The sequence below is a fragment of the Amblyomma maculatum genome, chromosome 10, assembly GCF_055883805.1.
Source record: "Amblyomma maculatum isolate TAMU_Amacu chromosome 10, ASM5588380v1, whole genome shotgun sequence".
Classification (NCBI taxonomy): domain Eukaryota; kingdom Metazoa; phylum Arthropoda; class Arachnida; order Ixodida; family Ixodidae; genus Amblyomma; species Amblyomma maculatum.
The window spans coordinates 82,492,594-82,519,785 of NC_139353.1; the positions used below are offsets into that span (position 1 = coordinate 82,492,594).

A 27,192-nucleotide genomic window follows, 5' to 3' on the forward strand; every position below is an offset into this window, starting at 1 on the left:
ATCCTGAGCATAAAAGTCTCACAAAAAAAAAACTGTTGTAGACTTGTCAATTCCGTGTCCGGGCCACTTTTATAAATCCAGCACCACAGGACTACACGAGGGTGGCTCGCAACACGACGCCGAGTGGCCGTGTATTGAAATGTAGGTCGGTCTGGTTATATTTGTAGAAATCCGCAAATAAATGCAAGCCATATCCATCACCAAGTCAACAAGACGAAAAGATAAAAAAAATAATGAAGAAGGGAAGGAGAAAATGAAACCCTTTTAAGGAAGAGGAAAGAAAAAAGAAAGAAGGCAGAACCAAGCCGAAAATGCGAGAGGAATGAGTGAAGAACGAGGGGGGCAAAACCATCCTCACAGGCTGCCCTGGCGAACTTCACATTAAGCCAGTCTTTTCTTCTGCCGTGTGCTTTGTCGCTAGGTTTATGTAACTCTAGTCGCAAATTGGATCCTGTCTGGGTTGCGACCATGTTCCTACGCACGCAGGAGTATTGTTTCCGCTTGCTAAAGAAGTACATGGGCGTGTCCTCCATCACGTACGTGGTCGAGCGTCGCTTCACGGCCGCCGTACGTCGGGACGTGGAGGCCATGGCGCGGAGCATACGCCGCACCTACTTCGGCACGCTTAGTGATGCCACCTACGATTGGCACGAGCTGGGTCGGATGCTCCAGTTCCTTCAAAACGCCGTGTCCAGCAACATACCATCGGTAAGGGCTCACGGGCTTAAGTCTTCGCACTTCCGTTTGCAGGAACATTCTTCTCTTTATGCACATAAGCAATCTGTGAATGCTTCATTGCTGATCACTGATGCCTGGAAGACCGGGGTTGTGGGGTTGTGCCGAGGAAGCGGAGGTCGGTTCGCCGTATTTTGCCATGCATGAGGATTCGGCATGTTGCTGAGACTTCTATGAAGAAGGCGCTTTATATGTTCGTGGCCCCTTCAGCGGCATTGCTGGCTAATTAACCGTTCGGCTCTGAGACCCTGATTAGAGGTTTGCATTGTATGGGCCTTGCTGCATACATATAATACGTGTCTGCGTTTGTGTGCCATATGCGGGAGAGATCTTGTAGCCGAGTCTGTCACCTGGAGGAATTTAAATGAGGGTGAATGTGGCTGACAGAGTGGCTGGATGTCTAATCCTTTGTGAAGATTTGTTCAGCAGGCCTGTTCTATGGCTTGTGGTGTAGGAGGAGGGCGCCTTCTTAAGACATTACATCCGTTGGATGTGAGAGTCAGGCGGATAACTTGAACATGCCGATTACCTTCTAGCAGCTCATTTCGGGTATAGTGAATGCCGCGACTGAGAAAGCGTTCTTTGGAAGATCTTGTCGGTAAGCCGAATGCGCTCTTGTATGCATCGCTGGGTCAATTTTCGTCACGCTATTCTTTCGGAGGAAAAGATGTGGCTGCTTGCATGCGAAACGAGATTGTACAAGTGATTGGTGAATTTTAAGGACGACAAAATCTTGTATGTCATTTTTAAAGCAAAATAGTTTCGCTAATGAGTGGCATATACAGAGCATGTCATCGGAGCGTGTCACCCCAGCGTGCCATCAGGGCCTATCGTCATAGCGTGTCTCCACGAACAGACACTGAGTTTGATCGGGTGGCGAGTTGCCTTCTGAACGAATACTGTCGCCAGTTGCTTGGTTTGTGCGATAAGTCGCCTTAGAAATTTGTTTTCATGCCTACACTCCTGGTACACATTAAAAGTTTTTACACATTTTTAGTGCGAAAAGGGTGCTCGAGTGTCCCCGGGCTAACACGCTACGTGAAAAGCGGCAAGGCAGGGCTAAGGCATGGCGATTAACAATCAGTGGTTTCCAGTTGGCTGCCCTACGTTGTGCGAAATGAAAGAGGGACGTATGACAAAAAGCGAGAGATAAGTGCGGTCTGGAAACCAAAAACAGTTGCAGCACTGTACTAAGAAGTCAAAGAGCTGCCGCGCGCTGCGGCCTTAACCGAGCACAGCATCCGCTTTTCGACGCCAAACAAATGACATTTGCACAACGAAAGATACTCCACGGTGAAGCAGTGCTGCTCTACTCATAGGGTGTTAAACCCGGGGAGAGCGTTACATATTTATGGGTGTAAAAACGGTTTAGTAAGCATGAAGTACTCTGGCACTGCTTAAGCATAGCAAATATCTGCCTACTGTCTGCTGATATACGTGGGCATTACACTCTGCAGATGCTGCCTTCAATGTGTTTTAGACTTCGCCTTCCCGGGTGCTAAATTCACAGCATATCGTTTGCATGTCGTGTACTCACGACTACACGGAGATTGAATACGTAAGTCAGACAGCAAAATGTTCGTAAGTGCACCTCGCTGAAATTGCTTCGCTCCCGTTTTACAAGCGCTCTCAAGGAGAAAAAAATACGCTAGTGCGGCACTTCCAGGTAATTTCAGAAAATTTCAATTTTCTGAAAAATGTGACAGAAAAGATATTGACATTTTATTTTCCTCTTGTCTCTCCGACACCTTGGATTGAGTCCAAAATGTACCATGTGTTATTCGTTGCTGAAAGGCGCCATGCTGATACATCAAACTTAAACAACGCTAAAGGTTGGTACATAGTTTTTTTTATATGTAAGTATGTTTGGCAAAAAATTCGGAGGTAATAATCGTTTCCTTTTTGCTTGCTTAATAATTCAGAAATTAGGAGTTAACATTAGCATCAAATGTAGAGCGAAGAGAGGATAACCGATGTTCGCTTAGGGTAACAAACTGGATTCCAAGGGAAAGAAAGCGTAGCAGGGGGCGGCAGAAAGTTAGGTGGGCGGATGAGGTTAAGAAGTTCGCAGGGGTCAAGTGGATGCAGCTAGCACAGAACCGGGTTAATTGGAGAAATATGGGAGAGGCCTTTAGTCAGGCTGATGATGATGATGATCGGCATCAATGCGGCTGGAAGCCAGTGCCTGTGCCCTCGCGCGAGGCCGATGCGTGCAAGGACACTGCATGCATGCATGGGCCTAGAAGGCGCTATACACCATTGGACATGAATCTTATTCTGCGTCAGGCGCTACTGTCTTCGTGGAGGAATTCCAGCTCACGAAAGATGTAGTTGCTCAACAGTTATTCTCTCATTTATTAATTTATTTTTGCATGCATACTAACTGCGTCCTTTTGCATAGGAGGTGTATATTGTATGGGAAAGTAGACTACGTATGCTCGTATGCTTGACACCTGGTCGTAGTCCCGAGGCTAGGGTCCATGAGCTGGTGCCTTCACACCATTCATTGAGCTGTCTCACAACGCAGGTGTTGGGCAGTATGGGCGACATTGGAGACAACATTGTGCTGAACGTGCGTACCATGGCGGTGAACTCGCGGGGTGTGGACGCTTCGCAGTGGCATGAGTTCCTGAGTGAGGAGCTGGCGTCCTCCAGTGATGCGCCCTTCGAGCAGGTAGACCAAGGAAAGGACGTGGGCATACTGCCGACTGCCATAATGTTCCCTTATTATGAGCCGGACGTCCCCAACTACATCAGGTGACCTCTTGGTTTATTTGTTACATGCGTGCTTGACAATGTCCAATCGTACATTTGTTCTCTCACAGTGTTATGTACTGAATGCTTTCACTGCATGCATTGTTTTCGCAGTGCTGGCGAAACTTCATGAACAGTTTCACATGGTGTCGCTTCCGTGCCTTGCGCGAATAATCTTTTCCGCAAAAATGACTTCAGTTCAGTTCAGTCGTTCAATCGTGTCCGACTCTTCTTGACTCTATGGACCATATCACGCCACGCTTTCCGGTCTCTCACTATCTTCCTAACATCGCATAACTTCATCTGCAGCGCCTCGAGGATGCCATCTAACCATCGCGTTCGCTGCCTACCCCTTCTCCGCTGACCCTCAACGTTTCCCAACACCAAATCTTTCTCCAGCGACTCCTCTCTTCTCACCAGATGAACAAAGTAGCTGAGCTTTAACTTTAGAATTTGACCCTCCAATGAGCAGTCAGGGTTTATGGTCGACAATATCGACTGATTTGATCTTCTGGCAGTCCAAGGAACTCTCAAGAGTCTCTTCCAGCACCACAATTCAAACGCGTGAATTCTTTGGTGGTCAGCCTTCTTCACAGACCAACTCTCGCATCCGTACATCACAACTGGAAAGACCATAGCACGAGTTATACGGATCTTGGTTGGCAGACTAATGTCACTGCTCTTTACTAGGCGGTCAAGGCTAGCAATGGCTCTCTTTCCCAGAAGCAGGCGTCTCCTAATTTCATGGCTCCAGTCTCCATTCGGGGTTCTCTGGAACCCAAAAAGAGAAAATCTGTCGCAGCTTCCACTTCTTGTCCCTTGATACTCCAGGACTTGATAGGGCAAGACGCCGTTATCTTTGTCTTTTTGATGTTCAGTTTAAGCCCAAATTTCTCACTCTCTTCTTGTACGCGCATCAGAAGTCTCTTGTGTTTATGGGGGTTAATTCTCGCAAGAGAATGCGCCACGGGAGGGCTAGACGCTACAGTCGCCTTCTAGCCCCGACGTGCCAGCCCTAGCAGACAGAGCTGTGACCCCCAACCCGCGGTGCGAGAAATCGCCACTGCGGCGGGTTCGGGCCAGAGGAGACAAACACCGAGTTACGTACTCGAACATAGTTTATTGTGCTCGAGTACACGGCAAAGGAATAGCAATCAAGAACAACCACCGTGTAGCGAGCGAACGCCGCGTACGGGGGTGAAATAAAAACCACCTAATAGGGAAGCGCGCCAAGGAGGTGGGAGGAAGAGTCTTCTCACCTGACACGACTTCTCGCTCACATCCCGTTGCGGTAAGTGCCTACGGTCAATGGGCGATTCTCGGTGACGGCGTTGGTCTCCTCGGCGGAAATCATGAACCGCGTGCGTGCGCGCCCATTCGCCCAAGACCCCCGAGCGAGTTGCTACAGTCGCGCTCCTCGACACGGAACGGGGAGGAGGTCTCCCGGTTACGCCGGCAGGAAAGAGGGAAGCCCGCGGCAGCGTCGCCGCAGGTCCGGGAGGCGGCGGGGGGTGGCCAGCATGCCCTCTCCTCCGCCAACCTCTCTGCCAGCGCGCGTAATCACGCGTGTTAATTACGCGCGGGCGTTATAATGGAGGAAGGGGATTGAGAATCCCCACATGTTCCACTTCACTTTCTGCCATTAAAGTGGTATCAGCCGCATATCTAAGAAAAATGGCTTAGATGCTTTTAATTTGAGCCCTTGGGCCACAATAACGTGCCTTCCTTGCATTGGTTCAGCAGTTGTGGGTGCTCAGCAGGTTGCTAGTGGCGGGTTTGCTAGTGGCGGGTGCACATGGAATATGTGGGTTTTTGCCATGCTCTCGTCAGCGGTTTTGCATAGGCAGCTGTGGCGCTTGTCTGTCCATTATCTCTCTTTCTTCCATCAAATTCTCGATTTTTTGAACTTTCTGACCGCACAAAGCAATCATAGCAGCCTTCCGCCGTTGGACTCTTATTATTATTTTTTTACGTTCGCACACAATTGCAGATGGTGCTTCTGTCTATTTCTGGGTTGCTCGCCTGAATACGTGGGCAAAGGTGGGGGCCACGTTTCGATGCAGGCGAGACACAGAATGGGGTTGTGGGATCATGAGACACTGGTGAGCGTTTCAAAACCTCCTCCCTTTGGCTGCTACCCCGACCGGAATCTGTTGGTGGTTTTGTAGGAGCACTGATTGGTCAGAAGCTACATAGCTACAGCTGCATAGCAATCCGTTAATTTGCACAGAAACTGCATAAGTGCAAATTTCAGCGTGTTCCCAGCCAAATGCAAGTTTCGTAGTATGGCTCTGCAGCCGCGCAGTCAATCATTAAAAGAAGAAACTGAAGTAGTGTCAAAATTGCCTCATTCCAGTCAAGTACACAATGCTAGGTGGTAGAAGAGCAAACCATCTGTAAAACCACCTTTGGATGATATTAGAATTTCAGGCAAAATTATCTATATGTATATATTTTCTGTTTAGCCTATAATTCGCACAGTACTTCTGCAGGAAGAGATTTTAGGAGGGGGAAAAAAAAAAGGGGTCGATGCCATTGTGGCCTCCACGTCTACATCAGCTTCGCTAGCCGTTCCTTTTTAATCACTCAATCAGTGCGGCAGCTTTCTCCTTGCCTGTTATACTGCCATCGTCTTGCGCTTTTCTTTGAATCTCGTTGTATTCATCAACATTCACCGCGCTCGAGTTAAACCAAATGAAAAAGCACGCGGTCATTTGCCAATGCAATACCTCCCCACTTGAAACGCGTGGCTGTATTTGCATGACGCCTTCCAGAGTCAGCAAAAGGAAGCGCGATATGGTGGCTTTGCAAGAAAACGGAAACAGCGAAGTTCTTTAAGCGATAGCTACAAAGCTCCTGATCAGCGGAAATGGCGAAATTTTGGTTGTGTCGCAAAATCCTCTCCACGCCTATACTGAAATACGCACGCCATGCCGGCGTTGTGTGTCGAGGAGCTCACGTCGCATGTGGATGTCCGCAATCATGCCATCGGGACAGTCACGTGGTCGCAAGTGGTAGTTTTTTTCGATATTCTGGTATTCTAATAGCACCTTTAGTGAACGCGCTCCTCTTCACCCTGATTTATGTAATGATACTTAGGAGCCGTGCTGCATATCCTTTCCCACACTAAAGACGGTGTTTCACTGTGTTTTTGACGTCGAAAACGTTAATCCCACGTTATTTCTTGCTCCCAGAGCGAACACAAAACACCGAGACCTTCTAGGTCTTCGTTGAACTGCGCCTTCTTTTCCAATTGCTATTTCAGCCATTTAATACGCGTCCAAGTGTTTTCCCAAGTGCACGTCATTTCTTGTCAACACACCAACTATGTCCCGTAAGCACTGCTGACACCCCCCGCAGGCACGGCACATTCATGACGACGCTGGCACAGGCCACAGTTCTGACCTACCTAAAGTACGGCACCGGCGGCAATGAACCAACGACCTTCGCCAAGTTCAAGGCGTGTACTGCCCAAGAACATAACCCGCCGTCGCGTGACCACGTGATCGTCGCGAGCGCCGTCGAAGCCGCTGCGATCGTCTACGCGGCCAGCGGGGGCGGAGAACCGGACGAGCCGGCGGGCGACCAGCCGCTCCTCCTGTGGTCAATGTCGCCCTGGCAGTTGTTCTACGTCTCCTTTTGCTACCTGCTCTGCACGGGGGACGCGCGCAACTCTACCTGCAACTCGGTTCTTCGCTGGAGCACTCGGTTCGCCCAAGCCTTCCACTGCCAACCGAAGAGTCCTATGGTCGCCAAACAAACCTGCCTCATGTTTCACCATTAGGGACATGCTGAATTTCTTGTCTGTGTGTGTACGTGTCCGAGGCTGATTTAACGTAGTTGTATCTATAGTTGGACCTCGATTTCACTTTGTGATTCCCTGCGATTTTATTTTACATCGGCTGCTTTTCGCTCTTTGTTTTTGTATAGATTTCCTCTTTATTCCGGTCGTTAGTTAACTTTGCATTTGATACCAAGTATATTCTGTAATAACTTTAGTTCATAATTTTATGCGCAAAAGTGTCTGTCTGCTGTTATTTCTTTAGGCGCTTGCTTCTACACTGCGTTCTTGATTTGCATTTCAAACACAGACGTTCAGGTGGCTTTCTTAATTTGGCTCAACCACTTTTTCTTATTTTGTGAATCAATCAGCATTAGAGAAAAATGCACGTTGCATCTCAGGGCACGACCCTTTCTTGGTATACGAAACAAACATCATATCCGCCTGTAAACATAAGTAAAATATTGGAACGTCTTCTTTTTGGCGACCAGCACACAACTGACACCAGAGGAGCTAAAAAAATGCGGTCACATCCTGAAACCGCAGTGGTGACTGGGTGCGTCTGTCAAAGCTTTTATGATAGACCGAACGAGCAAAGCAGATTTATCATATAGCTATCATGCATTAACTATCTTTCTCCATAAACTAGAAACTTGTATTGCAAAGTCATGTACATCATAATTCATGATGCTAGTTTATACTCTGTGCTGTGATGTTCTCGTCTTATGTCTCTGTCCACGAAATTTTCTCTTGGAACTGCAGTAGAATATTTTAAATCTAGTGAACTGAAGTTTAAAGTGGCCCTTCTGAAGAGCGTCGAACCGGTTCTTCCATTTAGAATTTCACCCTGCAGGTTGAGTGTGTTATGGAATGTTGTATAACACAGTAACGCTTATGTTGGCCAATGCGGGGAATGTCATTTTACGAAGCACGCATTGTGAATAGCCTTTCTCCGTATGTCCTCTGGCATTATATAGCAGCGCGCGCAGTTGTGAATCTCATTAGGGAAGCAGTCATCATTTCAAAGCACTGGCGCAACAGGTCTGAAGAGTTTATTCTTTTTTTTTTTTTTTTTACAAAAATGACGTTTCTAATAAAGGCGTGTAACAAGTTCTGTGCATATTCCTTTCAGTTGCTAAAAAATTCTTTTGTTCCATGCTGGTCCCCTTTTTGCTTATGATGCTCATGACCATTAATTTTGATGCTAAACATTCATTGCCTCACAGGTGGCATGGAGAGACCGTAAACAGAGCGTGTCTGCCAAAATGTGTCGGTGCGAACTTCAATCTTCAGTTTATGGCAATTAAAAATGGAATATTTGATTATGGGACAGTTCATAGGCACCATAAATATGTAATGTTATTAGTGACAGTACTAGGAAGGAATAGGCATAGGTATAATTATAGCTAATAGTAGAAATAGTGCTATAGATTGTGGTAGTATTGCCAGTGATGGTAGTTATTGATGCTGGAGAAGGCTAGTGGCAGCGATACTTAATGATAGGGATTTCGGTATTGTAGGGAGGTAATTGTAATGATTCGATATTGTAATGATAATGATAGTTGGTGACAGTAGTGATAGTGATGATGATAATGATTATCGGCATAGTCATAATAATGTTAATAGTGATAGCAAGAACATCATGGGTCTGAGTCCTCAGTGAGAGGGAAAAAAAATTGCAAGGGTTCAACGCTGCTGAAACAAAAATTGACCTAAAGCATTAGCTGCGGGTGACCGAGCATTTGTCTTCTCTTTTTCTTCTTACTCAGCCCGTGTATAAAGCTTCGCTTTAACCAAGCCGTATGAATAACGTGAATGCCAGGGTCAGCAGGCTGATTCTGACATAACCGTCCCATGTTAAACGAGAGACCGAAGTTAGCAGCTTCTGCTGACCGCTTGAGTTGGTAGCCCAGCTCTCACCCTAGTGTCACGTAGGGTGTGACGTCACCGCGACACGTGTGTAAGACGTGGCTACCGGCCGCGCTACACTGAAGGCTCGGAACCTAGAGTAGTATTGCTTTCGCAGTAAAACAAAAGAGGGAAAGAGGAAACAAGAGTGAAGAGAAAAAAGAGAGAAATGGAGAGGTAGACACGAATAAAGCGTAAGGAGAATAAAGGCAAATGGGGGCGCATTTCTACTCTACACGAGTTACCATCCTTGGTGCGGTGCAAGCCCCACACTCTATCACATCTCTTGGGAATGCCAGGACAAACCTGACCCAACGTTAATAGTGCCATGCCCGACACACGAGCAGTGGGAGGCGGCCCTGACCAGCGACAACCTGGACCAGCAAGCCTGGATTATCTAGCTAGTCCGCAAGTCAGCTGCTGCCAGCGGAGCCCTGGACTAGGGGCACCGACCACCCAGCTCCTTTACTGATTATATGCTCATTAAAAGTTTTTTCTCTCTCTCTCTACTCTTAGGCGGACTTAAGCGCCATCTGTACTTTTTGTCTCCTTGTTTTCTTTTAGAATTTCGGCAGTGGTTACATTGAATACGTGCTGCTACCTGTCACAAAAACTGATGAACACACGCTTTAGTGTGTTCATCAGACCAGAGCAAAAGGGAGCAAAGAGCTTCCAGTGCAAGTCTTTTACTTACGCGAGTATCATAATACTGAATTAGAACACTTCATAGCTGTGATGGGTTTGACAGAAGGTCCAATATATAACAAGAGCCGTTCGTTGCAGCATGGTGTCACTGTACTGCGTCAGACTAGCAAAACGGCAGACTGCAACTTTCAGGAGGATACAAAGACAAGTGAAGGGCTCCGCACTGCTGCTTTTTGCGTTTCAGTTGCTAGGCAGATAAAAGATGCACATAGTGTGGTATGCATTCGGCTTCGCCTCAAGAAGCAAAAAAAAAAAAAAAGAACTCTCCTTATACCTAAAGCTTGTAGAATTCATTAGGCCGAAAAGCCATCGCTGTAACCAAAATACGCGCTTTACTTCATATCAAAACAGTGACGTAATCATACTCAGTGTACCGTTCAGGGTGGGGTCATAATATTTCGCTTTAAATTTAGCCTCCAACTTGCAGTCAAGTTGGAAACTAGTTCGGGATAAGGATCCAAACCGATGATATACGCACCTCTTACAAATGTAGGCATTCACTGAGAAATGAGATACTGCGCTTTTGTTTCCATAAAAGACGACCTAATCAAGCAGTATAAAAGTATTCGTGGAATATTACGTGTATTACTACCTGGAAGAAAAATCCGGTGCTTAACGCGCTTTACGCCTACTGGTAATGGGAAGCTTGAGCGCGCGCGCCCCTCTATTTTCTTTTTTTTTTGTTATCAATGCGACTGGGATTACGTAGTTCTTTGATAACATAAAGCATTGTTTCACCTGTATTGCTTCTCCACACCCGCACCCTTTGATAGGCTGCAGTTCTGTGGACCTATGGACTACTTCGTCTGCCTTCTACGTTGTCCAACGGATATTGCATCCCGCCTTCAAAGTTTTCGTGGTGTTCTCGTCTCCAGAATTCAGTGTCTTGGCTACTCGTACAAACCGAGGAGAACCATTTTTCATTGCAAGGATTGAAGTCCACTCGTGCTGTCCGTCGTAGATCTGAGATATCAGGCTTGCCCGAATTCTTTTCGGCGACCGGTGTTCGCTGCATGAGTTGAGGCTGGATGGACAGTGTATCATTGTAAATACTGCATCACTAGTCATGTAGTTATTTTTCCCTGTAAGTGGCATACTTTTGTTCACCAAGATACTTTGTTGGGCAAGTTGGTAAACATCCATTAATAAATGAAACAGCGCGAACAAGAAGACACAGGAAAAGATAACAGGAAGCCACAGTACAAGCGCTGACCATTAATTGTGATGCTAAACATTTCTTGCCTTACAGGTGGCATGGAGAGACCGTAAACAGAGCGCTTGTGCTGTGGCTTTCTGTTATCTTGTCCTGTGTCTTCTTGTTCGCGCTGTTTAAGTTGTGTTCAATATTTCGTTTGCCCTGCCCTTATCGCTCCTCACAAAAGAGTTATTTTATCTTTGCGAGGTCTGCATCTTCTAGTGCAGCAAATTCTTGGAAACTTACCAGTAGATATTGGGTAACCCATCAATTTGTGTGCATGGGCGTCCATGAAGTGCGCTGATAAAGTGCTCTGCTCTTGCACCGTGAGGTAGATGTTTCGTTGAGTACAATTGTCCGGGTGAGATCTCCGTAAGCAGACAAAGGGATGTACTCCGTAACGGGAGCAAACCGATATTGTATTCAATACACGAATAAATGAAGTTTAGTGGCATAAAAAGCACGAAAAGGCGCTTCGCAAGTCGGCATTTTGCGTTATCTTTAAGATGGGAGCCGTACAGATATGACAGAAGCAGGAATGAGGACATCATGACGACGCAACAGAAAGGAAAAAAAATTGTATACAAGGGGCTCCGTACAGCGCACCGCAGTTTAAATACTCCATCCCACACAAAGGCAGGAATGGCATCACAGTTGGTAAAGAGTGCACTAAAAGTGAAAGTGCAGGTCGTCCCAGGCCATGGCCGCGACTCGGCTGACGTAGATATCGGGCTCGAAGTTCATCACGTGATGCTGAGGATGGAAGTGGTGGTGGTGCTGCGTCATGGCCAGGTGTGTGACTGGTTCTTCTTTGGGCCGCGCATCTGGGTCGCACAGCCGAATCACCCAAGTCACTACCGTGAAGATGGCCGCGTTGGTCGGGAAAGCCCGCAAGAGGGTCGAATTGAGGCCCCGGGTGAATACCTTCAGTCCCTCCTGACGATAGCTTTGGACGGCACAGTCCCACAAGCCTTCGTACCTGAAGCAGTGAGGAGAACAAGATGTATTGAAAGAGCCAAAGTAACCAACACTGTTCCAGCGTCACAGCTCTCAGCGTATACGGTTTTTTTCGAATCAACAAATGCGGTGTTAAGAACCTTTGAGCAACCTGTCCCTGCCTTGTCGAACCGGTGAAGGGGCGCAAAAATTGTTTGGATGAAAAAAAAAAAGCCCGGAAAATTACTTAGCCTTCCTTCGCGATCTCGTATGAGCACTCGGATAGACGACCTTTGAATTTTTTCTCCTAGGACTTGCACACGAAAGCTAAGGCCCCAGAACCGACTGCGGCTGAGAGGCTCGACGATCATAAATTTCTCTGCTACAGACAACTGGTGCAGTTAGATCCCAGAAATAGAACGTTTCACTGATTCCTTTCTTGGTACGTATTGATTTGAAACAAAAGTTTGAAAAACACTATCACCAACCAAATTATTAGAACCCGACGTTTTGGGACCAACTCGGGCACTTCCTCAGGGGCGACTAAAGTTCGAGGGTCGCAATAGCAGGCAGCGGCCTATGCTTCCCCTTTGCCCACACGTGGCGAACTGTGTAAGCGGAGGGTAGCGTCCCCGGTTTCCTGTTAACTGCTGCAGCTGTCAGCCGGATGAACCACGACTCGACGTGACGGGAGCAATTTGATCCTGAAACGTCGGGTTCTAATAAATAATTTGGTTGTTGATAGTGTTTTTAAACTTTTGTTTCGAGCATCCAACCAGGGCGAGTTCCGCCGAAGTTGTTCTCGTTCTATCTATTGTTTTGAGAGGCATGTTTCCAGCAGGCCAGTTAAGATGCTCGCATCCGGAATTAGTGAGTGCTCGGCAATTACGAAGCGAGCATAACCAAGTTTGTAATGGCGCACTATGTTCAATGCCGCGAAACAGCCAAATATACTTTTCACGCACCTGTTTAAGCGCTTTTGCCGTGGACAGAAAGGTTGGAATGGAAGACTGTCAATTTGCCCTTCGCTGGCATTTGAGAAGCGTATGGCAAAGAGTGGTTGACTGTATAAGAAGTCCTACAATGTATATCTGTTGTCAGAAGTATACTATGCAGCGCACACTCATGATGCCGGAATAAATTAAGATCGATACCTTAATGTAAAAAGCATCAGCGTGTAAAAACTTCTGATACATTATGCTAGAAAAAAATAAAAGTTTAGAGGATATTTGCCACTCTGAACTCGGAGAAAAGTATTCCACGGCCAATTCTTCATCACTTGCGAATTAAACTGACACATACGCTGGAGGACACTACAGATGAGAGAGAACTATAGGTTGCTTCACTGTTCAGCGGCGTAGTTATTGTTGATAAAAACTATACTATGTTTTGTTCCAGCGACTCAATCTACACTTCTCGCACATTTAGCTGCTTGGCCAGCGACACTGTGCCCTAATGTCTGAAGCATACATTTTTTTTTGGTGGTCAAAATTCAAAACCGTGAAGTTGATGACAAGCATATATGATATTCTTGTCAAGCGAAATGTACGTTTCGACCTAACAAAGGTTATCAGCATAAATTGAAGCGCTAACAACTTTTAAAGCTAAACTGATTTCGAATTCATTGGCTTGGTAACTTTGAATATAATTTGGCACCCTCGAAAGGCCGCGTTCAGCGATAGCCCACATGCCCCTGTACGCAATTATGTTCATTGTCATAAGGCGCCTTTATTATGAAAGGGAAATGAGGGTACTCGTCATAATACATGAAGGAAAGAAGCCAACAGTCGGCGAGGCCAAGGAAAGCATTGGGGATTGTACTTTGTCTTTCTTTATTTTAATTTTTACTTCGGTAATCACAAAAAATAGTAATGTAATCTGTTTAGGGGAAATATAAACACAAAGTAGAAGGAAAAACAACGTGCCGATGGTGGGGACCGAATCCACGACCTCCGAATATCGCGTCCGGTGCTCTTCCAACTGAGATACATCGGCCGCTGTCCCCCCTGCTACTTTCTTGGGTATTACTGTTTGTCTGTATACGAACCTTGAGAGTGTTCACCAGCGCCACCTTAACCAAAGCGGCGGACAAAAAAAAGACAAAGTACAATCTCCAATGTTTTCCTTGGCCTCGCCGACTGTTGGCTTCTTTCCTCCTTTATTATAAAAGCACTATATGCTGCTGTTAGCTAATTTAAGACGATGTCTAGCCGCACGCAGCTTACAATTTAAAAATACTGATGTTATTAACTTACGGGTCAAAATTTGTGGTGATTGTACTGCACGTACCCTTAACACTAGAGCCCTCAAACAGTTGCTTCAAGATATTCTATGGAAGTAGTATATTTATGCTGATTACAGTAAGCGAAGCTTAATAAAACTGCACTTTAGGATGTGATTAAGAATATTGGTCAGTGTTTCGTTCATTCCTAACCTTCTGGGTCCCCTCATGCCGTCTACTTGTAGCCTAGACTTGAGCACGTCCATCGGATAGCAGGCCATCCAGGAAAAGACGCCTGCCAGGCCGCCAGCGGCCATGAGGCTGGCAGGGCCTCCAGCGCCTGCGCGAACCATCTGCTCGTAGGAAGCGAAGTAGACGCCGAAGCCTGGCGCGTCCCGCAGTAAAGTTGAGCCTAGGCCTCGAAAAGCACCTCGCATGCCTTCCACCCGAAGCAGCTGCCGCAGACAGTCCACGGGGCCCTTGTAGAGGGCGCGGCCGCCACTCTCGCCCTGAATCTGCGGTTAGTTAGTGGTGGGATTATCTTGACGTTATGGACGCAACGGTCTATGACATGCGCTCCAAGTACGCGAAAGCACAGGTAGCAACTCGTATCTCACCTTATGAAATGCAAACGCGGAATGCACGTGCACTAGTCCACACAGTCTGTAGCACGCACGCCATGGAAAGGCTGAATTTCTATGCAACCTAAGCATATAGTCAAGAAATATAGGCATATGCATGGCCTGCACAGCACGCTACTCAGTCCGAGGCTCCGCCTTCACAATACAGCAATGTTCGGTTCTGTGACTGGAACATGAAGCAAATTTGCCACGGTATTCATGTTCTGCGCGATTAGATTGTGTTCATAAAGTTCGCACAACAACATGTAATACGGAAACATTCTTGGATTCATTTATACCGCACACATCGAATGACTGCAATCGCCTTCCTTATTCTCGCGCAATAATCACTTAACATCCATTATTTCGGTCTGCGGTGCGCAACATGTAATATCTTGATATTTTGTTTCGATACTACTGTATAATCACTGCCTGTAACTTATTAAACAGCCTTAATTTATCGATATGTATAAATATGGAATGCGTCTGTGAAAATGTAACTGACTAATGCTTTCTTATCATCTTATTGTACCGCATACCATGCTAAAGTATCTGTCTTATTTAAATTGCTTATTCTTGTGTTTTCAACAACTCACGTTATTCTGCATCAATTATTTCTTGTTATGCTTACCAATATCTTTGTAATCTTTGATAATATTATTACTATTATTTTTGTACACAAACACCTCTGTAATGTTGATAAGCTGAGGTTATTAGGAAATAAAAAAAAAATAAACATGTGGGATGACAAGAAATGTGGTAAATCATATCTTTCTATATATGGCGCTATAAAGCCTTTGCTGTCTTTATGGATTCACGACAGGTAAGGTTTGAGTGCATCAAAAACGTCAACATACTGGATTGCTGCTGTAAAGCAATGACAGAAAGGCTGTGAAAAGCACAATACTAGGCAAGATGGGCAAATCATACAAATGCTCATCCTCTGCCTTTTTTTCTTCCCCTTTCGAGGTTTCTATAAGCGCAGTGAGTGGCTCGAAATGATCTTCTTTGCGCCGGCGCTTTCTTCAGCACAAACGGCTGATAGGATTTTGCAATGCTAGATATACACTAGTGCTAACTGCTAAGGAATTCAGAAGTGCAAGATGCCGGTCTAGTTGGTACTGCATAATGAAATTGGTACTGCATAATGAAGACACAGCGCCTGTGTCTTCGTTTCCTTTTCTTCGTGCTTCGCCCCGTTCCTTGCGCTGTTTTATTTCATTACGCTAAGGAATTATTTATTAGGAGTAGATTATACATCAAATTACCGGCTGTAGTGTTTTTTATAAAGACAGAATCATAAATGCAACGCGAACGTTGAAGTTAGCCTCGCATTTAAAGCTGACAGCGCAAGGCCACGCTGTGAGGTATGCTAGCATTTTGTGAAATATGCGTGTTGGGAAAAATGTTCAATTTGGTATCAAAAATACGAATTACGCGCCATATTTGTTATGTAGGGTTATACGGTTAACACAGCTAGAGCTTCGACCCCACCCCCTCTTTCATGTCTTGCGCGCACTGTAAAACCACTTGTGTCTTTGAGTGACATCGGCGAATGCAAGAATCAATATGCACAAATCTCACCGTCCTCTCCGAACTTCCTTCGTGCTCTCCTTCGCCTCCACCTGGTGGTAAAGCCAAGTGCGCCGTATGTGCGAGTTCTCCTTCCCTCAAAGCTTCCATGTTAACTTGAGGTAAAATTTTCGCGAGTGGTTCTGTGGACGCTGGAATTTTTAGCCACACTGTAACATACTCTGAAGATCGCTCTGAAGGAGTACAGAGGTACCAATTGCTGTATTAATGCCCAAAGAACAGGATATGTTCCTTCGCATATAAAATAACCATTCTACAAGGTGTTTACTTTTCAACACTATATTGAGACACCTAGGGTGAACCTTGCATTTTAAGTCTATATATGTTACAAAGAGAGCCCTTGTTCTCACCTTGGTGAAACCATTCGCAACACAAAAGAGATGTAGACACACGCGTAGGGAACTAACAAGGCAGGACAGGTGCTACAGTCCTGTCGAAGATAAAGTATAGTTCCATGAGAAAGGCAAGCAAGGTAGAAGGAAAAACTTTAAAGATCGGCTCCTTGAAGAAACGTACCTCGATATTATCGCGTCTTGTAAAGGATTCTGAAAATTGAAGCCTAGAACCATTATTTTCTTCCAAGGCTCACAAGCCGAGTTAAACGTTTTGAGTCAGTTTCTGAAAAGGTCTGCTGGCAGTCCGCTGTTGCACAGTACCTACAAAACATAGTTTACGAAGCTGAAGATTGAAGATCCCTTCCTGGTTCGATGGTCGTATGAGATTGTCCAAGAACTAATCCATGAGCTCATTACGACTAGCTCCGATGCCATTGGAATCGGAGTTGACATATAGGAACTTTATTACTCCATACCGCATGACGAACTGTTTAAATAGCTAGTGACAGATGAAACGGGAGAAGTGCCTTTTGTAATTGTTTCGGTGTCAGCAGTGACAACTTTCTGACTCTTTTAAAATTTATTCTTTAAAAAACTGCCATCAATTTTATTGATCATTTCGACATTCAGAAGGCTGGCATATGTGTAGGCTTATCAACTGCCATCATTTTGTGTGATATGTTTCTCTGTTACCTTGACAAAATCACACACAATGCACTAAAGCTCCTTCACGTAAAGTAACTTTTAGATCCGTCGATGATTTCTTGGCAACCCTAGACAACGGCAATGCCTCATTCCTTGACGAAGCTGCAGCTGAGATTATCACGGCTTTTAAAGCTCCTGTTGGAGGCTTACATTTTACCTACGAACTTCCCTGTGACAATGCCATACATGTTTTTGCGCCTCGAAATTTTTTCATGGACAACTACATGTAATATATCACATGTATAACCCCTGGTCAAAAAGTGTCTTCTCTCTTACGATAGCGCACATTGAAAAGGCCTAAAACGAGGAATTGCATTGAATTGTACCAACGCTGTTCTGGAAAGGTGTTGCCCACATCAATGGCTAGAAAGCGTAAATAGGCAGATCAAGCCGCTTTGCATGGCTGACTTTCCTGCAGATAGCAATTCAGCTGTTTGCGAGGGCCCATTGAAGAAAAGAGACGCAAGAAACAAGGGGATCAAGAGAAGATTAAATAAGCACTCAAGTAGTTCCGCATGTCCCCAAAGTTTCCCACAACCTTAAAAAAATAGGCAGCCATTACAAGGTTAACGTAGTTTTTTTTCTGCATAATGCGAGTTATCAAAATTTTTCCCCAATGATGACAAGTAAGAAGAAAGTAGTGTGCAAAAGCATGCAACCAAGCTCACTACATGCGTATTCAGAGTCATATACAGCATTCCTTTAACTTGCAAAAGGGTGTACATCGGCCAGTCTATCCACTGTTTCAATAAAAAATCTTTGGGACACTCCGAACTAGTTAAGGATGAAATAAGTGGGCATCTTGCCGTTCGCTGCCGGAAACGCAAATGCAAACCCATACTTGGGGAAACACAGTTTCTTTGTCATGGAAAAGGCAGATTTGCGAGCGAAATTATGCAAGCTTTTCATATCAGAATTGTTTGTGACAATAGCGTCAGCACACCGTCGTTATCTTTACTTGAGAATGAAATACCAATTTGGACAACTTCGATTAGACTTCACGCCACGAGCGTTGTTTGTATTTAAGAGTCAAACTTTTTTCGATAAAATTCAGCTGGAAATGTAGCACCTGTCTGTCTTGTTTGTTCATTGTGATTGTGCCTATGTCTCTTTAGTGCTCCGATTTTTTTCACCAACTAGCTCAATCCACCTTGCTTTTGCAATGTTCTCACCTCTTAGGTCGTTTTCGCCTTTGTGGGTACCGAAACATGTAATTCATTTTTGTTTAGTAAATACGCTATGAAGAGATAAATATTCTGAACATTTTTCTTTACTAATTGCACAATTACTCGCCTTAAAACGTTTGGAATCCTGCATCCTGTTTTACTTTTCTTTACGACATGAGTGAAAATAGAAACGAAATACCAGGTGCGGCAGAGGACGTCCAATTTAACAATGCAGCAGTTGGTGCATTCCGGGACAGTATCCTCGTTTGTTCACCTAAGGCCGCGTGCAATGATGTTCTGACATCGTATGCTTCCCTAGTGCGTGCATAGACAAGTTCATTGTCTTGGACACAACCTACAGCTTATTGTAACGACTCTCACCATATTTAATATTATATTTACATACTTACTCTTCGTTTCCTCTTGTGCCCCTTTTCCGCAGAAGGGACAGAAGGGTAGAAAAAACTCAATAATCCAGTGGACCTCTCTATCTGTCTCTCGCTAAGATTTGTTCTCTAGCTGCTATGTTGCTCTTCAGTGCTATTCCATGTCGCGCAGCTTAAAACGTAGGCCTGCCAAAAGCCGCTTTCTTAGTGCGGATTTAAAACTTAGGGCAGTGAAGATTAGAAGCAGTGTCGGCTTGTAAATATTAGCTGACTAGGCCAAGTACCTGCAGCCTCGTCTTTGCCAGCTCGACTGGGCTGCTGATGAGGCTTTGCACAGCTCCGGCGAGAGCACCGGAGGCACCGTGGGCCCAGACCGTGTCCCCGAGCCGCTTCTGGGCGCTGCCGTAGACGCCGAAGACGACGGCATTCACCAGCGCCACGCCAGCCATCGGCGAGGACATGCCGCGGTAGAGGCCCGCCATCTGCGGCGATCGAGAGGATCAACGAGTTAGTTTAGCATGAGAGCAACGTGCTCAGCAGAGGAAGGGGTGCATGTTCCCTGATATGGTTAATCCTGATTGAATGGCAACAGCAAACTCACCGTGCTTGTTTGCGAACGTTGCCTGCATCTAATTGCAGCCTCCATTACCAGAGGAACTCCAAAACAAACAGAGGTTCTAAACTCTTCCTTTAGAGACAGCCTTAAGTTACAGCACTAAATCTGGATATATACAAAACCGATCAGTGAATCAAACTCTATAGCCTATTCTCTTATTTAGGTGAAAAAGCTCATAATTGTGAGCGCTGATGCTCCTCCTTCTAATCACTTCCGGCTTTATTACAGCTGCCGGAAGTGTTTCTATGTGCAGAGTAAAAAGAAGAAGGAACTTACCTTTTCTGTTCTCAGAATACTCCTAAAGCAGTCGATGCTCCCTTTATACCTATGAGATGAACCATCTTGGGTCTGTAAGCGGACCTGCAGGAGAGAGAGAGAAGTATTTATTTCAACGTTATGCGCTCGGCGTTCGGCAGTGTGATGTGAAAAAGAAAGAAGACAGAAACGAAAAACCGGAGTAAGTTTAGTCTATCTGCCGCATTTACACAGCGCTAATATACTAAGCTACTAACCACATAGAAGTTAGAGCATTTTCTTACTCATAAAAAGTGTGAATTGCCGCTATAGCCGCTGCTGCTCCATCGTAAACTATGGGAATTGCGCTGGAATTCGTCTTCATTAAAATTTTTGATTAGTGTCTTTGCTTGGTGACCCTGCTCAAACGGAAGCACTAGAGCGCTTCGGCGCTGTCCATCAAGGCACCTGTGGACTGTACCGCTGACAAAACGGACGCACAAATTTCACTCACGCCATTGAGGACGAAGTCGCCAGGTTTTCATTACAATGGTTTTTATTACAATTACAAAGTATTGTAAAAGTTGGTGTCAATTTTTAATTAATTTTCTAAATGTGGCATATTGCTTTGGTGCAGATGGGAAAGTTGTCGAGTGCCGTGATAATGGGTTGACCCTGGTGCTTCCTACAAGGTAGGCTTACCTATTCGCAAGTTACATGATCTATAGAGGGCGCCACTGGAAATCTAATATGGCTGCCCGAAGGGTGGTCAGGCTAGTTGGCGGCAACGCTGCGCTACACGGTAGGTGCACTGGCAGAGGCTGCATTAAAATTAGTGTAGGAGTGTGCTATTTTGTCGAGAAAGCTCTCCATGTAGACTGTGTTGTGTTGTCGCCGTACAGGCGTTTTGTGCTTGCGAATTTCAAGTGCAGCAGAAACAACTCGACGCAGGAGTGGCTAGTAAGGTATGCAAATCATTCGACTACTGAGGGCATGTAGCGACAGGTGCGACTTATATTCAGGCGGTTCAGAATCCTGGCAAGAAAGGCGGTAAACAGACGTACGCCCACAGCAAGAGGAATACCTAGAAATTCTACGGCTGTTATCTTATTCATGGTACTAATTCCAATATGAAGTGAATTTTCACGACATTGTAGGTGTACGCGTTCCGGTTATTCTGTGGCCCGATTTCATCTTGCTGCCTAGACCAGCAAAATGCATATATTCATGGTGCTGGAAAGTGGGAATGGTGGTCTGCAAGGTTCATTTCAGCCAACACTAATTTCATTTGGAGCACCAGTGGTAGGTATCGATCCTGAATGAAATAAAACAAGCCCTGACGAAAGTAGTTTTCAGCGGTGGTCGCTTGATAATTGCAACGATTCCGGCTTTAACACGAGAATAACTACAACTTAATTCTGGGTACCACAAAGGCTCTTGTCACCGCGCATCGTCCTGAGTTCAGGCACACTTCACATTTAGTGCACGTGCGGTGGTTTTGGCTACAAGCATTGACACAAGGAATCGCGCGGAAAACATACATTTAATTTCTTACAAACTTACCTGTACGGGCTTTGCAGCAGCGGCTGGTGGTAAAAAAAAATCTCATGCTCACGCTAAAGGGTAGTTCACAGTTTGCGTACATTGGAGGTAAAATCTCCAAGGAACACAAAAACAACAAGCAGCTCTTGTCACGTCTTTAGCGCTTTCATTCTTCATGCCCGTTCTGCTCAGCGCTGTTTTGCAGGTTCGTGTACGCATGTATGTATGCAGGTCCATGGCGTCTTTTGTAGCACGGTTCGAGTGCGGCGCGAAAGATAAAAATTTGAAACTCGGCAAATAAATTTCCTATGTAACCTATATTGTGTGTGTTATACTCATGGGTGGACATTAAAATAACATTGGTTATGTAAAAAACAGCCCTCGAAATCGAACGGCACTCTGAAACTAGTATGCGATGTGACAAGAAGCATAGATGCTGGGTGAGAAGCGCCTCTGCAAGCAGGGTGCCCTCCGCCGCTAACACCCTTCGGGCGTTTCCAGAAGTATCCGCGTGGCGGCGACACCATGTGTGGAACTTGCGAATATCCCCTTTTTTACAAGGGAATTTTAACATCCTGCAACATTTAGAAAGGATACCACGTGAGAACATGCCACGTACGTCCAGATGTAGACGGTCATCCACTTCTAGCTATAACACGGTCACTGCTTTCAAAGTAAAATTACGTCCGACGCAGACACATACCTGTATAGATTCAAAGCTGTGCTAGCGCATACGGACCCAGATGTGCTGCATCACATTGCCTGCCACTTAGCTTTATTGCGTAGCCGATGGACTTCTGATGGACTTCCTGCGCAGCACATACAGTGTTACGTTTGTTGAAGCGTTGCCCTAATACCTTTCATTGTTTGCTCTCGCTTTAAGGCCAGAACGATGCTGTGTTCAGTAAAAGTACTTGCGGTAGGTGTTATGACCGTGCATCGTCCGCACTTTCGAGCTCTATTGTTCGCCTGTGGGCATGGATATGTGCTGTGGATATGTGCTGTGGGTGCAAGGGCGCTAAGCGAGCCTGTTTCCATGAATACTTTTGTGTGAGCCTGTTTTGCTTTGTTGAGACCCTGCAAATGCCAAATTGGCCCTGTCAAGGGTACGTCTAGAAAAATACAAAAAAAATGTCGCCCTGTGGGAAATAGCCGGAAGTGCTTTCGTTCAATTGTTCACCCTTCCCGTCGAGAAGCGCTATGGTCAAGTGAGGAATGCCTATTGTCCAAAGGAGACGACGTCCGCTGACGTGCAGGACAAGAAAGGAGCATGACGCATACGGCCATTAGAGGATTTCCCGGGAATGCAGGAAAGATTTGCAATTGTCGGAAAGGGACAATGCTGGGAGCAGTATGTGGCGCGCACGTGCACTTGGGTTTCTGAGAAGGAAATCCACTTGCCGGAACCATGATATCGGATCTTTGCAGAATAGAAATGTACCTCCTCGTCGTTCCCAAGCTCTACCCGCCAACAAGTGACCACGCCCAACGAAACAATACCGGACCAGTCAGTGCATCAGACCATCAGTGCAGTGATGTATTCGATTGGATGCCGATATCTGAGGGGCGTGCCCTGGAACTGGTTGGTCAGCATCTTCAGAGAGGGGCTGGACATAGGAGGTTTTAAGGACATTGCAGAGCACTAAATGACGCTCTGAGCCCTGGGTAAACGGCTCATCCAGACACTTCTCGCTATGAACTCTTAACGCTTGCCATTTTGCTGATATACCCTTCTTTTTCATGTAAATAAGTTTTCTCAAAGTGCCATTAAACCTGCTTGTATTTATTTTACCAACTTCGAAGATTCAATCCTTCTTCAACCCGGAGTCTCTGCACGCTACCCAGTGAAGGCCGGGTCGACTTAGTCCCAGCGTCACGACAGTAGGAATAGTTGATTGATTCATGCTATGCACTGGAACGGCGCAAATGACAAGCACACAGCAAATAATAGAAAGTGCGCCTACTGCTATCTCCGTTCATTGCGGAATGTACCACCCTTTATATGCTGCCGGTGCATATATCTATTACACTACTGCAAAAAGAAACTATTGAATTCAGATGTTAGAAATGAAAAGCGTATCACAGCCTGAACAAGACATCGAGAAAAAAAAAGAAGATTGGTCCTATAGAATAATCGTGTGCCTTGATCACGTCTTTCCTCATCTTGGTTAGTCGGCACGGCCGGCTCATGTTGAGTGCCTCTCACGTGTGCCGTTGGAGTATCGGGAGAATTCGGACACTCATGCGTGGCCATAATCCTCATAGCATATGTGAATTGCATAACAGCACTTTGAATCCCGCAATCAGAGTTTCAGCACAGCACAGGCGCACCAGTATGCACCAGAGGAGATATATACTGGGCCAAGTAGAATGCAACTGCGCATCCCTTGTCTGCCATGGCAATGTACCCTAGGCAACGACCTCTATAGCTAACCCACGCATGCCGGACAAGATGGGCTGAAAGTCTTCATTGAATCCTCCGCTCCCCACATTATTACAGCGCTGAAGAAATCACTGCGGGAGGCTTTAGTGAAAGCGGCGAAAGGTGTCATCATTGGGCTTCACGAGACACACGACTGTGCACGTGAGTGTCGAAGCTTGCTACGTGTCGCCGTCCGGGGGCTGAATGGTGTGACCCTACGGCCTGTTGCAAGACAGTATAAAACCATTTATGTCGGGCTTGCGAGGAATTGTTTCGCTCTTCGGAGTGATAAGGCTACCTGTCGCAGAGAAGGATAGACCTCCTCCGTGAGGGCGCGATTGCCGGAACAGACCCACCCGCGTCTTCTTTGTAACTGCGTTATCTTGAAGGACATGGCCCCACTAGCTTATCGGCGACGGAATGCGATTAGAAGATAAAAGAAGCGGCGGAAAACAAAGAGTGCGAAAAGAACAAGGGTTGCGCGCTGGAGAATGATCGCCGTTGTCGGCAACTTGGACGCGATGCTAGCCATGCCATACCGAACCCACAGACAGCGAGGCAGCTCCTGAGAAGCTTAAAAACACGTAGCTTGTTTTTTAGGGAAACCATCGAAGTGCTTAAAAAGGCCCAATCAGTGCCGCCGCTGATGATGGCACGAAAACTGCACCAAAGGAAATGAGACTGCCGCGAAAGTTTATCTCAAAGACACTGCTGTCCTTGCGGCTATCTTGAAGGTCGACAGAGAACTTGTGATAAATACCAGCACTAAAAGAAACTGGTAATATAGTTACTACATTCTCGAAATGTCAAGTGCCCCTTATGTGGTATGCAGGCTAGCGGCAGTCCCTTGTACATTGTCATTACTGAATTAGAACCGCTAAGAATATAATGCTAACAAGCTGTTCCAAACTAGCCCAACTTGAAGTTTTAACTAAATTTAACTGCAGAGAAACACAGTGTTCTGAATACTTAAAATTAAGGGATTACACGCGCTTGGCGCGTAGAGAGGGAATATAAGCCAGTAAAGCTTCTGAATTTTTGTGACGCTGTATTCAATCATGAAGCAGCTGACAACGATTCCTTTATTTTGAAGGAATTGAACATTATGCAAATGGGAACTTCGCACATTTCATTCACTAAAGATATTTTTAAACAATGCTCCCGAGAGCAGGAAGTACTTTAAAATGGTACTCGCCCGCATTGATCAAGCCGTAGGCCCCCTTTAATGCAGCTTCCATTAAAAACGCTGCCAGCGAACATTGTAGCAACAAAAGCGGAAATAGCAACAGTGGCTAAGTAGTTAGGTAGGTCAACTGCTGAAGTTCTTTAACGAGCACTCAAACTGCACAGGGCACATTGCTTTCCGCTTATGTCGAAATGGAGCCGCGGTTGCCCGAATCGAATACGTGTCCTCGAGCTCTCTAACCATCTAGACACCGCGGCGGAGAAAGAGGCCCGCAGGTATAAGATATGTGCGAAGAAATCGTCAGCTTCAGGGGCATTAGCGTGCCCACATTTTGGGGAGTTTACGTCAGGATTAAACAAATGTGTCTTAAGCACGCACGACTTTCTCTTTCCCAAGCATATATGCACTTTACACCAAGAAGCCAGAGGTAGCTGAACAAGCAGCGATAGCACTAGCTCTAAAAGACTCGGACTTCACAACTGTATACAGCGACTCTAGAGCAGCCACTCGAGCTTTCGCCAAGGGCGGGATAGACAAGACGACGCTACGGATCTTAGGCGGAAGTAACATCACCGATCACTCCATCGTATGGTTCCCGGCACACATGGGCAGCTTAGGGGGCGGCCTGCGGAATCTCAATGAGATCGCACACGAGGCGGCGCGAGGACTCATCGACCGCGTCCCTCCGGTTTCCCCTGCTACTCCACATATCGAGTACAGAGATCAATTATTCACGTACAACGAGCTCACTAAGCACTTTTATCTAGGCAGACGAGCATTTCCCCTCCCGGATAAGAAATTAACCCGCAGCCAATCAGTCACGTTACGCTTGCTCCAAACGAACTCATACCCCAACCCCTGGCGCATGAAGCACATCGACCCAGACTACGACGGACAACATGTGTGTGAACGGTGCAGTGACCGTGTAGACTTAAACCATATGCTGTGTGGTTGTGCATCGAGCGACGCCTACGCCAAGAACAAGGAACGTTGGGACAAAGTTTTAAAAAGTGCTTCACTACATGATCAGCTTCGGGCTGTCCAGGAGGCCCGCGCGGCGGCGGAGAGCTTTGGGCTCTCTGTTCCGACGTGGGAGCTGCCCTCTACACCTGGCGCCTAGCCGAGTGTCCTCCAGGACCCCTACTGTGGGAAATAAAGTTTTGCCAAACCAAACCAAGTCACATATCAGCCTGGTGACCTCTACTTCAACTCGCAATATACATTCGGTGCTTATTTTGTGCTGCGTGACTTCTTAGTGGAGTGTGTTTCTTTTTTGTGCCGTTTTTTGTGTCTCCATTTGAGAAATAATTGCCAATCTTTTGGCGAGCGAGGCCAAGCTGTCTCTTAGTAGCCACCATAGATTAGCTGCATGTGTGAACATGAAATACCACTCGTTATCTTATCATCCGTAGCGGTCATGTAGCCGCATGAACCGGTTCTAGCCAGTGAACGTTATCGCAACTCGCTTTCTGATAAAGCAATGAAGCAGTTGCGTGAAAGTGCGGACGTCATCACAGGAAGGGCATCATCGCAAGTTTTACACATGTTGATTCGAATGCGGGGAAGCATAAGAGAGAAGCAGCTGTAGAGCTTGCTAAAGTGCGTAATAATTAATCATTAACTCAAAATACAGGCCATGGTCGAAGTAACTGTTTCTTTGAGAATATTTCGTATCTCTGTAAAGTTACGACCGCGTTATACTATACCAAAACAAAACACGTCTTGCACAAGTAATAAGCTACATCACAGGCTATGAGATATCCGTGAAATTCGGGATAGAACTTTGCGCTCATATGCAAATCCAAACGACGTAACTTAAGTGAATCACATGGTAATGTAACCATAACAAAACGTAATGATTTAATCGTCCCACTAACTTTTATTTGCCGTTGTAGCTAAGTCATTATATAGTTAGGGCGCATTACAAGCTATCTGAGAGACCAAGGTTGGATCCTGACCGCTCTTCGATGGAGGCGAAACGAAAGCGGCAGTGCACAGTGCCAAAATTAGTGCACATTAAGGATCACCAAGTGGTCCAATTCATCCGGATCTCCTCACAACGACGTTCCTGATTTTCTGAGTCGTTATTAGCCGTTGAACCCGTTATAAGACCAAGCAAATCGTTGGCTGCAATGCGTGACCCTTTGAAAAC

The 27,192-nt window shown here is 45.9% G+C and overlaps 2 protein-coding genes across 2 annotated transcripts in view; one reads left to right on the plus strand and one right to left on the minus strand.

Moving 5' to 3' along the window:
* The window catches only part of LOC146176876 (neprilysin-1-like), a 33,614-nt gene extending 26,304 nt beyond the window's left edge, over window positions 1–7,310 (plus strand). The window contains exons 5-7 of the mRNA XM_084581414.1: window positions 487–864; window positions 3,263–3,492; window positions 6,850–7,310. Of these exons, the coding sequence (XP_084437540.1) occupies window positions 487–864; window positions 3,263–3,492; window positions 6,850–7,273 (1,032 nt within the window). The 3' untranslated portion in view covers window positions 7,274–7,310. The remainder of the gene's footprint in view (window positions 1–486; window positions 865–3,262; window positions 3,493–6,849) is intronic.
* A 4,157-nt stretch (window positions 7,311–11,467) lies between these two features.
* Window positions 11,468–27,192, minus strand: part of LOC146176877 (mitochondrial basic amino acids transporter-like) — a 42,030-nt gene continuing 26,305 nt past the window's right edge. Inside the window, exons 3-6 of the mRNA XM_084582996.1 lie at window positions 19,933–20,016; window positions 19,325–19,522; window positions 14,449–14,750; window positions 11,468–12,057 (exon numbers count right to left, since the gene is read on the minus strand). Of these exons, the coding sequence (XP_084439122.1) occupies window positions 11,748–12,057; window positions 14,449–14,750; window positions 19,325–19,522; window positions 19,933–20,016 (894 nt within the window). The 3' untranslated portion in view covers window positions 11,468–11,747. The remainder of the gene's footprint in view (window positions 12,058–14,448; window positions 14,751–19,324; window positions 19,523–19,932; window positions 20,017–27,192) is intronic.